The 11,725-nt window shown below is 40.7% G+C and overlaps 1 protein-coding gene across 2 annotated transcripts in view; it reads right to left on the bottom strand.

The window, feature by feature from the left end:
* Positions 1 to 826: 826 nt before the first annotated feature.
* Positions 827 to 11,725, bottom strand: part of NMT1 (N-myristoyltransferase 1) — a 45,058-nt gene continuing 34,159 nt past the window's right edge. For both annotated transcript variants that reach the window (XM_070727985.1, XM_070727986.1), the window contains exons 7-12: positions 11,322 to 11,492; positions 7,645 to 7,753; positions 6,056 to 6,226; positions 4,990 to 5,157; positions 4,474 to 4,611; positions 827 to 1,664 (exon numbers count right to left, since the gene is read on the bottom strand). In XM_070727985.1, the coding sequence (XP_070584086.1) occupies positions 1,644 to 1,664; positions 4,474 to 4,611; positions 4,990 to 5,157; positions 6,056 to 6,226; positions 7,645 to 7,753; positions 11,322 to 11,492 (778 nt within the window). In that variant the 3' untranslated portion in view covers positions 827 to 1,643. The remainder of the gene's footprint in view (positions 1,665 to 4,473; positions 4,612 to 4,989; positions 5,158 to 6,055; positions 6,227 to 7,644; positions 7,754 to 11,321; positions 11,493 to 11,725) is intronic.

Here is an 11,725-nt window from a genome sequence, read left to right as displayed (position 1 = left end):
AGCTCTTAAATTAGGCATTTTGTGCTATATTATCTATTATACTTTATTTTCTAGCCATCACATAGATGCTTACTACAAAGTCATAAAGATATGTGCTCCTTTATCACTGAATTAAACTAAAATTATGTTCAAAAGCTGGTCTTGACAAAGAAATATATCTTCCTAAGTATGTGTTCACTCCTCTCAATCAAATAAATTTTGGGTCAAATTTTAACTGGGCTGTTAAATTGAGCCTCTTCCCCAAGATGGAATAATTAATAACTCTATTACTAATTAATAATTGCAGCGATTCACTTAACAACTGTGGCAAGAAACTCACTTAACAACTGTCTAACTCACCAGTGGAAATGTTGTGCTCAACTGTGGTCATTAAGCCAAGGACTAGCCTATGCAGCCTAACTTACATTTATCCAACCAACAAATTTCTTACATCCTATAAAATATTTTGAATACATTTTGATTACGGATTGCCATTTTCATTCCTGTTCAAAATTTTATGTGAGCACTAGCAAAATTGCTATATGTATTCAGTCCACTAGCAGAGCTTCTGGTTTTATCAGCCGATTTTCATTGGAGGAAACGGCCATAAACAGTTCTTTCCTAAGTTAGACAATATAACTTGATTGCAAGACAGAAAACTAAAGTTTAGAATAGTTGAGGTGTTAGATACTATAGCTAGAAAACAAATGGAGATCGGAATTGACAGAGAATAGCTACAATTCATAATATTAAATACCCACCAATTACAATTTATTGGAAGAAATGGAAGAATTTCCCCAACAGAACCAAGAATGGATTCCAATAAACCAAAGCCACAAACACTACATTTGGTTATTCAAACATTATACTATAATTTTATTAGTGCACATCCAGGGAACAATAGCTGGGATTCATACCCCATTCCACCATGAAGTAAAGATCATCCATCATTAAAATAGCCCTTTGGTTTTTAAAAGAAAGTTGTCTTAACAAGGGATTGGAATTAAAAAGGCCATAGTGCTATGTAAAAACTGAAAGCTGGCTTTAAAACTTTCATTAACTTGGCCAATTATGTACTACAGCTCAGAATCATTTTTGCCTCACAAAAAGAGGAAATACACCTCTTTTGGGAAGAGGGAATGCACTGTACTCTTCTCACAGAAATCCAAAGAGCCAAATTTTTGGTCTTTTTAAAAAAATCATCATAATAAACCAGCAATTAAAATTTATTTGAACAATAATTCTAAGATTAAAAAGCTATGCTGCCTGATAGTACCACCCCATTTTCCACTTCAGATGAACAGCAATCATTGTTAAAATATAGTATATATAATATAATTTTTATTACTATTCACCCGTTAACTCCAATATATGCCAATTGTAAAATTGTGAGCTAGTTCTCAGCAGTTACATTCCCTTGATCATATTGTATGAGGGGAAGTGGGAGGGGAAAGGCTAAGAGCTGGCAGAAATACACTGGCGTGCTCCATGGCACATGATACAATCGTCAGAAACGTCAGGTCACGTAGCTAATGCAATGGGCACCAGCTCCTCCCCAGGACTCTGTCACTTCCATGGAACTCTGAACCATGAGGACGGCAGTTCCATGCTGGCAATTGGCCCCAGCCTTCAGTTTCCGCCTGCCCTTCTTCGGAGAAAATCGGTTATTGCAACACCAAGCCAACCTATGGAAAACATTCAAGATGAAAGGAAGGGTTAGCAAGTGTTTTCGTGCTTTTGACTAAGCAGGTCTATAGACAACTCACCTGATAAGGAGTGAACTCTGCTTTATATACAAAGCAGGTTGGCTCTTGAATACTGAAAAGGGGGTTGATAACTGTTGTGGTTAGCTCTGGCCCAGCTCCTGCCCCAAGGACTGTGGATGTGGGGGAGACATCCACATGTTGCAGGCCTGTTTTGCCCCCGGTGGAATCTGCTGATGAAGGCTCCTCTGACCAAGAAGGCATGAGTGACAGGGAGGAGGAGAGTGTGGCAGACAGCTCAGAAGGAGATCAATTATCTAGCTCCTCCTTGGATTCAGAACAAGAGTTAATGATGCAGCCACGCATGCGGAGAGCGATGCATAGGCAACAACAACTGAGAGATTATTATCAAAGAAAATGAGGCCACCTGTGGTTGGGTGGGGCTGTGGTAATTAGTGAGGCTGCTAGAAATAGCAGCCTGTGGGTTTGGCAATTGTGGAGGATTATCTGATCCTTGTGTTTCGTGACTGCTTTACTCACTTTGACCTTTTGTGTGCTGATTTTCCCCCCACTTTGAAACTAAACTAGAGCAAAGTGTGTTTCACTTTGTGAAAGAAGGACTGTGAATTGCCTCATAGCTGCAAGCTAAGTATCACAGAACTGATAAGGGACTTGTATAAATTACCAGTTTGTTTGGAGACGAGTGCTCTTTGCTATACCAAAAGAGGGCTTAGTTTAAGTGGATTTTCATTATAAAGAACATTGTTTTGAATTTTCAAACGTGTGTGTGTCTGAAATTCGTACCTGTGAATTTTTTGGAGGAGTCTACCAGAGAGCCCGACAGAACAAGAACCAGAGCTGAAAATCAGATTTTCAGATTTTAACTTAGATCTAATAGCTATAAACTGAGGAGGGAAGGTTATTCCCCCCCCCCCAGATTTACTCTAAAGAAAGTCTGAATTTGAGACCCCTTTCCCAAAGATCAGGTAAAAACAAGCAAACAAAACGGGGAGATTTCCTGCTTATTCTGTCAATTAATATATCCCAACCCTCACTAAAATCATTGCTGAAGATTCCCCCCCCCCCGAGCAAATGTGTTAATGTGAAAACCAAATTTACACATGCGTATCTCAGCATTATTCAATAATCTAGATCCAAAGAAGTATCGGATCAGAACACGCATATTATATTAATTGGGGTTTCCTTAAATCAACCATATCTGTCCAAATCTATGCAAAATCCTAATACACACATAAATATTACATATAAGATGACTACAGATTATACTATAAGAATGAATGGAGGAGGATTTAAAAAACCCATCCTTATTCCTATTGAATTATTAAATGTCTGCAAATTAAGGTTTTCTACTGATCTGTCGGCATAAGCATACCAATCATTTCCCCACATAGCATTTTTTTCTCTTACACGAGAAAGATAAATTGTTTGTGGAACTGGGCTCAGCAAGCATAAATTGTTAGTGGGATTGGGATCAGCAAGCGTATTTTACTACAGAGCAGCTTTCTTTGTAGTAAAATAACTAATTCCCTTAGTGTTACTCCCACATAACATATAAAAGCTGCTGTTGTACTACTGAACTGTTTTCCCTTGTCTCTTTCTTCCTTTGGGAAAGGGGGGGGGGCTCTCAGAGTGCAAGCACAAAGAAATCTATGTGCATGCTTATTTTGTAGCAAGTCCCAAGATTCATGAGTCAAACTGGATAGGCATGCTTAATACTTCCAGTTCTGTTCATTCACTGCACTAACTCTGTTCTCCTATTCTAGACTTTTGATGAACATTTGGCATGGAAAACCCCTTATTCAAATAGACTCCACTATTTTCTCAGAGTTATTATCTTATACTGATATTCTCTATATCAGTGATTTTCAACCTTTTTTGAGCCGCGGCATTTTTTACATTTACAAAACCATGGGGCACATTGAGGGGGGGAGTAAAAAAAGTTTGGACAAAAAATTCTCTTTCTCTTCCTCCCTTTCACTCTATTTCCCTCTCCCTCCCTCTTTCTCTCCCTTTCTTTTTTCTCTCTCTCCATCCCTTTCTCTCTCTCACCTTCCCTCTCTCTCTCTTTCTCTCTTGCTCTCTCTCTCTCATTCTCTTTCTTTTTCTTTCTTGCTTTCTTTCTCTCTCTGTCTCTCTCTCTCTCTTTCTTTCTCTCTCTTGCTTTCTTTCTCTCTCTCTTTCTCTCTCTGAGCTTCGCGGCACACCTGACCATGTCTCACGGCACACTAGTGTGCCACGGCACACTGGTTGAAAAACACTGCTCTATATGGCTCTCAATAGGCACGAGGCATTAAAAAGGGCTACTATGCTGACCTAAATTTGCAACCACTTCTTTTTCACCCTTGCTTTCATTTGCACCCTTTTGCCCACATTCATTCAGAAAGCCTACCTCCAGAGAAACCTCCCTTACCGCCATGTTTTTAGCAACAAGAGAACATCTGGCGTAGTGCTTTTCTTACCTTTAGTCACTCACTTTTTATTATTTGCATCTCCCACAAAACTGCTGGTTTTCAACATCTTTCCCTAGTACTCCATTTTCAGCTAATTTAAGATCCCCCCCTAGCTCTTTGGTTCCTTTGAGGCAGTTGCACTAAGCAGACAAGCTATGTTCTTTGGGTTTACATTGCAGCTGTTGCTTCCCTTTCTCTCCAGCAGCAGATATACCTGTCCTTTGTATGCTTCTATCTGCGTAACGATTTTAAAGATGTACGGACAACTTTTTAAATGTCATTTGTCTAACCTAACATGCAAGAGACAGGATTTTACCCACCTTTTCCGCTCCCATGCTGGGGCATTTCCAATTGTAGAAGTAATACTGCAAGTTTCCATCACCAATTCCAAATTTCAGCTTTTCCAAGAAGGTCTTGTTTTCCATAAGGTCCAGTGCATTGAAAACATCAAAACTCTTCTGCAAAAAGAGGCAGTTAAAGAAAACCTGATGGTTATATTTTTTGTAGCTCCGTGGTATTAAGACAAAAATTATTTAACTTAATTATAGCAGAATTAATTTCATTTTTTTAAGTAGTTGGCATTCTGCATTTTTCTTTGCCTCTCAAACTCTTAGAAAGAGATTGATTGCATTAACACTCCCCACCCCCCCATCCCAAATAGTACAGCAGAGATCTTCAAACCTGGCAACTTTAACACTTGTGGACATCAACTCCCAGAATTCTCCAGTCAGCACAGCTGGCTGGAGAATTGTAGGAGTTGAACTCCACAAGTCTTGAAGTTGCAAAGTTTGGGGACTCTTGTGCTGTAGCATTTAGAAGCAAACAAAGAAACTCACCAATTTGGCCAGTATGAGAGCATCATTCATGAGGTCAAGAAGAGGTGTTTTGGTGTGGACATTGTAGAAAGAATAGGCTGCCTTCAAACTCTTGTGTGTAGGATGATTCATAATGGTGGAGGGCAGTGTATAGAAACTCAGGAAATCTGTCACCTTCCCATCAGTGTTCTGGTGAAAACAATTGGATTCTTTAGTATTTTTTTTCCACACTTGAATCAGGGGAAATTAACTGTAACATTAGCTGTATCGTCAGCTATTATGCCTGTTCTTCACAGTTTCGCATAGTAAAGAAATTTGTATAGCATTTCTGCCCTTTTCGCACGTGATTCTGACTCAAATATGAAACAGAATGAATAGGGAATCAGGCAGAAAAGCTTTATGTACCATTTCAGATACATAGAGCTTTTTGAATTTTCTGTTCTTTTTTGCTCTCCCATTCCCCTGTTTCAATTTCCAGGATTTTAATAAACAGAATGACATTCAGTTTCTGAAATGGTAAAATATAATTAATGGCCTCAGAATTCCACCACTTCTTTCACTTGTATCTGCAGGTTTCTGCTGAAGTTGCTTTAAATCCAACCTTTTTAGATACAGCAGTGCCCAAGAGCATCATTTCGTTTCTCGACTGTTGGAGCACCCTACCCTAAATGTTTCTCATCCAAATCAACTGGTCTTCAACTCCCATAATGCTGAGTCCCATACTGACCATACTAGGTAGGCATTATGGAAGTTGATGTCCAACAAGATATATGAAGAGTGTTAGGTTAGAGAAGACTGTTTTGCATTTTCAGGGTTGTGTCTGTATTTGGATAGTAAGAAGAATTCAATTCTTTCCATGCATAATAACATGCTTACATGAGCTTACATGCTTACACATGAACATATTGTGAAATCTATGCTTGTTTTGCATGTCCAAATTATGCAGAGGTAATAAATTAAATCATAGTCAAAATGTAAATTGATCTTAATTTTCTCTCTCCCCCCCTCTCTCATAAATACTCTGCACTTTCAAAGATGTCCCATAGTAGGACTGAGCTGATTGACCTAACAAAAAAAACCCCCTCACCTCAACAACAAATGTGTCAATGATATTGAGCTGGGGCAAAAACCAATGTTCCACTTCTTCTTCAGACATCATAGGGGACAAATGGAATTGTTTCAAATATTCTGCCAAAAGTTTGTGCACAGCAGGGATATCTTTGCGCTCCATTTGCCGTAGCCCCGGTGTTTTAGTAGTCTAGAAAGAGATACAATTCATTCATTTAGAAACACTCTCTATATTAACTAATTCACTTGGTTGAGGATGAAAGGAAATGTTCCTGTCAGTTTTCAAGCCATATTTGAAAGACTCTAAATTAAATACTATTCCTTAATGTTATATCAGCTTTGCATGCAAACAATTCTACATTTCAGTCAGTCCCTGACAACTCTATAAAAGTAGTATGCTACCTGTCAAGGTGGCAACACTAAATTAGAAGAACTCAATTCACAGATACTATAAATTAACATATGTTTGCTCCTACAATGTCTTGATTTTAGAACCAAAGAAGGAGCCAGTCAAAAAAACCCTTTAAATCTAAATACCTTGCTATGATGGGAACTAAATTGCATAATTCACACCACTGTGCAATCATTAGCAGGAAGAATGTTGTCTCCAAAGATAATGATCCAGAAGAGGGAAAAAAAATCCCCAACCACGCATTTTCCCTTTCATTCCAAGCTATTGGCCAATGTAATTCAGGGGTGGGGGAGGAATCTAAAAATGACCAAAGTTTCTTGATTTACATTCTCAAAATATCCTGACAGTCATTTTCTTCATAAAATAGAAACAAATTTTCTGGAATAGAAGAGACCTCCCAGGAAGTGTTAATGCTTGCGTTTCTATAAAAATCAGACTTTCTATCCCAAAATATTTTATCCAGACATGAACTAAACAATAATATCTGAGATGACTCAACAATGCACTGGGAGTAACCAAAATTATTTAAACACATCTGATAGTGATATGGAGAACTACCTCTCCATAGAAGAGAATGAATAAAATGGGAAAGCCAGAACAATGCTTTATGTAGAAATCCATCCTACAGACCAGGAAATATTCTCGCTGCCCTTGGGGTGGATACATGATGTGCTGGCCCTGCCCCCACCCAGTTTAGCGAAGGGGGGGGGGAGTCCTGATACATCATGTGATGCCGTGATGACACAAGTTTGATACCCCTGCTGTAGACTGACACTTAGGCTCCAAAGGAATTATTTATTATTTCAGTTATCTCTTGTGGGATAAAATGGTTATTTTGAACATGCAATAATTTGCTCTGCTAAACTTTGGGAACATCTTTTTAGATTATTTCTGGAACTCCTGAAGAAGCGGTATGCAGAATATAGCAGAGCAAAACAAAACACAAGCCTATTCTAACATGAAAGATATGAAGACAAAATATTTTTCAGCACTGAAAGTGCAGCTTAAATATAACTCGTGAAACATTCCCTCTCCCATTAGATTTGATCATTGTCATTTTTTTCAAATCCTCTCTCAGAAACCAAGTTTGGAGGATAGGTGAAAGATGGTCGGCACAAGGAAACATTTCTTGAGCTTCTGTTATTAAAAAACAACAACAACTTTTCCAGGCAGCATTCCTGTCGATTGCCACATACCTCAGGAAGCCGGTAAAGCTTCATGGTGCGTTGCATAGTCATGTTCCTACTGAGGTGGGAAAATTTGACTTCAATCAGCTTGCGTGGATTCAATGACCGATGCCAATACCTTAAAAAAAAAAGAAAAAGCAATATCCCAGATTACTCATTCCATTCACATGCTGTTCTTCTTCAAAGAGGGGTGTGTGTGTGTGTGTCTTGAAACCTATCAATAAGGCTTAACTCAATACAGTAGAACCCCGACTTACGAGACTAATTGGTTCCGGAAGGAGGCTCGTAAGTCGGAACGCTCGTATGACGAAACATTGTTTCCCATAGGAAACAATGTAAAGTCAATTAATCCGTGCAACAACAAAAAAAACCGCTGCCGCCGAACGCGGAAGTTAGCGTTCGGCTTCAGGAGACAGCTGCGAAGCGGCGCACGTGTTTTAAAAGGTTGCAGCCGGCCTGGGGGGCTTGCCAGCACCCCCCGAGCCCCCCAGGACGGCTGCAACCTTTTAAAACACGCGGGATACGAGCGCCAAGGAGCTGTCTCCTGAAGCCGAACGCGGAAGTTAGCGTTCGGCTTCAGGAGACAGCTCCTTGGCGCTCGTATCCCAAATGTGAGCTCGGGAGGCGAACAAAAATGTCGCTCCCCTCCCAGCTCTTATCTCGAGTAGCTCGTAAGTAGAGCTGCTCGTATGTCGAGGTTCCACTGTATTAGATCTATATTTTACAGGCAAAAGGAGAAGTATATATATTTTTCAACAATTTCCAAGAACAATGTGGAGCTGTCAATCTAAAACATGTTTCCTTTCAGTAGCTCATATTCTTTATATTCCCAGTCACCCAGGATTTTAAAAGTAAAACTACTTTCTTAGCAATAGTGATACATCTAGCATTGATCTGTGCCTATCCACTGCAAAATCTACAGTACCAGAAAACTTGATAACCCCTCCCTCTCTTCCTCATAATGAATCCGTCTGTTCATACTGCCAGAGAAATGGAAGAATTAAGTCTGAAACTCTATTTTTTGTTTAAAAAAAATATTTATTTAATTATTTTTATATTATTTTTACAAATTACAAGGCATCGAACATATCCAATACACCTTCCTCTTCTTATTTTTTCCACAAGAGTCCTGTGATGCCAGTTGGGCTGACACCAATGTTCCCTCTAATTTTTTTCCGGGGTGGGCGGAAAAGTATAGTGTCTGAGCGGTAGTCCCTTGGGACTGGGCAGCATAGAAGTACAAACAAACAAACAAATAAATAAAATCCCTACTTTTTTATTAAAAGAAATTAATAATAAAACAAAACAAAACTCTATTACTATTAAAACTAAAACAACCAGCAAATCCAAAAACATAACTATTAATAAAAACAGGTGAGGGCTGGTTTTTTTTTTCTCTGTTATTATTTATATCAATGCTTTTACCATATGCTTTAAATCAAGAGTCACTTCTCTCTCTATTTCTCTCTCTTTCCTGTCATTCTCTGCCTCAATCAATTTCTCATTTCTCATTTCTCTTCCCCCCTTTTTTTCTATCATTTCTCTCTCCCTCTCTCTTCCTTCCACTCCTCTCTCTTGCTTTCTTCCTCTCTCACTCTGTCTCACTCTTCCTTCCTCTCTCCTCTCTCTCTTTCTTTCTTTCCCTCTCTCACTCTCTCTTCCTTCCTATCTTCTCTCTCTCTCTTTCTCTCTCCCCCTTTCTTTCCTTCTCTCTTCCTTCCACTTTTTTCTTTCTCTCTTTCTTTTCCTTCCTTCCCCTCTTCCCCTCCCTCTCTTTCTCCCTCTCTCCCTTTATATTTATCTCTCCCTCCCTCCCTCCCTTTCTCTCTCCCTCTCGTTTACTTTTCTCTCCCTTCCCTCCCTCCCTCCTTCTTTCCTCTCCTCTTTCCCTCCCTCTCTTTCCTTTCTCTCCACGTCTCCGGCTTTGCTGACCGGCACAAGGCTCAAGCCAGCTGCCCGGGAAAGCCAGGTAGGTCCTCCTGCCCCCCCCAGCCAAAAACACAATGGAGGTCTTCCGCCACCAGCTTGAGCCTCGCGCTGCTCCACCCTGCTTCTTCTGTCATCCTGGACCTCCGTTGTGTTTTCGGGGGAGAACGGCAGGAAAGCCCTGTGCCGGCCAGGAAAGCCGGGTTTGCTTTCCGTGAAATCAGCGCACCTTTTAAACATGCTGCTTTCTTGCAACTCTTTCCTGGGTGGGGGAGGAGGCCACTCCCCCCCCCCAGGAAAGAGGTGCAGGAAAGAAACCCGGCTTTCCTGGCCGGCACTGGGCTTTCCCGCCGCTCCTCCACGAAAACACAATGGAGGATGACAGGCAGGACGAAGCGGGGTGGAGCAACGCGAGGCTCAAGCAGGCAGCTTCCGCACGTTTCTTTCGGCGGAAGGGGAGGAGAGGGAGCGGATCGGGCAGGGGCAGCGCCTTCTACTGCCGGCGCCTCCCCGCCCCCCCGTGGGCTGGCAGGGGGATGGGGACTGCGCGCCCATGGAAAAGGGCGCGCGGGGCGGTATTTTGGGGTGCGCGAGCGCTCACGTGCGCAGTCTACAGGGAACGGTGGCTGACACAGTGACTAACCCGAAGTCATCCATATGGCTTTCATGCCTAAGATGGGAGTAGAACTCACATACCTGTTTGTTTCAAACAGCAGACCAAACACACTCCATGCCCATGTCCAACTCATGGAGACAGACGCAAAATTGATATTTAATTTTGCAAGTCAATCTTCTCATTCACATTAACTGCTGGGCAATTGAGAACGACTGGCTTAAATACTCGCCCTACTATTTCCAAATACACATTGCTTTATTTTCAAAGTAAGGTAACTAACCAGACAGGCCAAGAACCTCTGTGTTCTACTTCAGTTTCCTATGCTTAAAGAAAAAGTTGTGTGACTCTGTTGTACATACTCCTGGTCAGTTGGAGGATGATGAAGATATTGAGGACTTTGATTCAGATAATGTTTATGAATTAGTGGGGGGCCCGGGGTTACAGGTAGTAGAACAGGTGGGAGGCCAGCCACAGGATGGGACTATGAGTTCAGGATCTAGCGAGGGAGAATCAGACGCTCGCTGGGTTAACCCAAAATTCAGAAGGGCCCAAAAACGTAGAGGACAGAGGTCTGGGTTAAATACTGTAGTGATGTATTTGGCACGTCAGGGGGGTCAGGGGGGGAAGAAGGATGGAGTTTCAACAAAAATGGCTGTTTTTCTTGCTGCTCTCAAGTAAGCAAAAGTATTCTGTGTGATTAACAGTCAGGGCTGCTGTTTTTACAGATCATGTATTTAGGAAAATAAATCTTGTTAAGTGGAGAAGGAGAAGGAATGTGAGAAATGCGGTCAAGGGAGATAACGGACCAACAGATAAGTACGTGTATGAAATGTGTTTGAATTCCAGAAGAGCAGAGAGTAAATGGAGTTTCTTTATTCATGATATAATGCATTTAATAAGAGTTATTTGTAATTGCTAAATTTCTACCAGAAACCAGAACAGACTCCAGTTTTTTTGCAATCTGTAAGGAATTTACAGCTGAAACATGTTCTGTCTTCCTCAATAAATCCTTTTTCTGGTTTGAGTACTACTTTTCATTTTTAAAATAAAGAGATGAGTTTTTAAGTAAAGGAAGGTAAACAAAAATAAAACATAGAGGGAAGTAAAGTAGAAAAGTAAAGAAAACCAAGGAATCGATGCTTACCTGCATGTTCCAACAGGCTTTGGTAGAACTACACCAGCTGTGTATACTGCCTGAAAAATCCCTTCCAAGTGGACTCGTCGGGTGATCTCCCGTATCAGAACAGGTGCCACCCTTTTGGAACGCAGTTTCTTGTGCACACACAGGAAGTTTATTTCTACCATCTTTTTTTCCCTTTAATGGAAGAGGGGAAACCATTACTCACTAATGTCTCTCACAATTTGGAAAGCAAACTGGAGGAATATAAAAAAGATGTATTTCTGTATTTGCCAAGGCTACATCTTTTTCTTCTCTCCATCTAAGAGCCTAAGATATGCTTTCTCTTTCTCTACAACGCAGAATTACATTCCCTATTTCAGGATGTTTACATCACCATACATTTGTATGATTTTTAAAATGGGAGGACT

The sequence above is a fragment of the Erythrolamprus reginae genome, chromosome Z (genome assembly GCF_031021105.1).
Source record: "Erythrolamprus reginae isolate rEryReg1 chromosome Z, rEryReg1.hap1, whole genome shotgun sequence".
NCBI classification, from domain to species: Eukaryota; Metazoa; Chordata; class Lepidosauria; order Squamata; family Dipsadidae; genus Erythrolamprus; species Erythrolamprus reginae.
The sequence above is the reverse complement of the archived record's forward strand: the minus strand, read 5'-3'. Positions and strand labels throughout refer to the sequence as shown.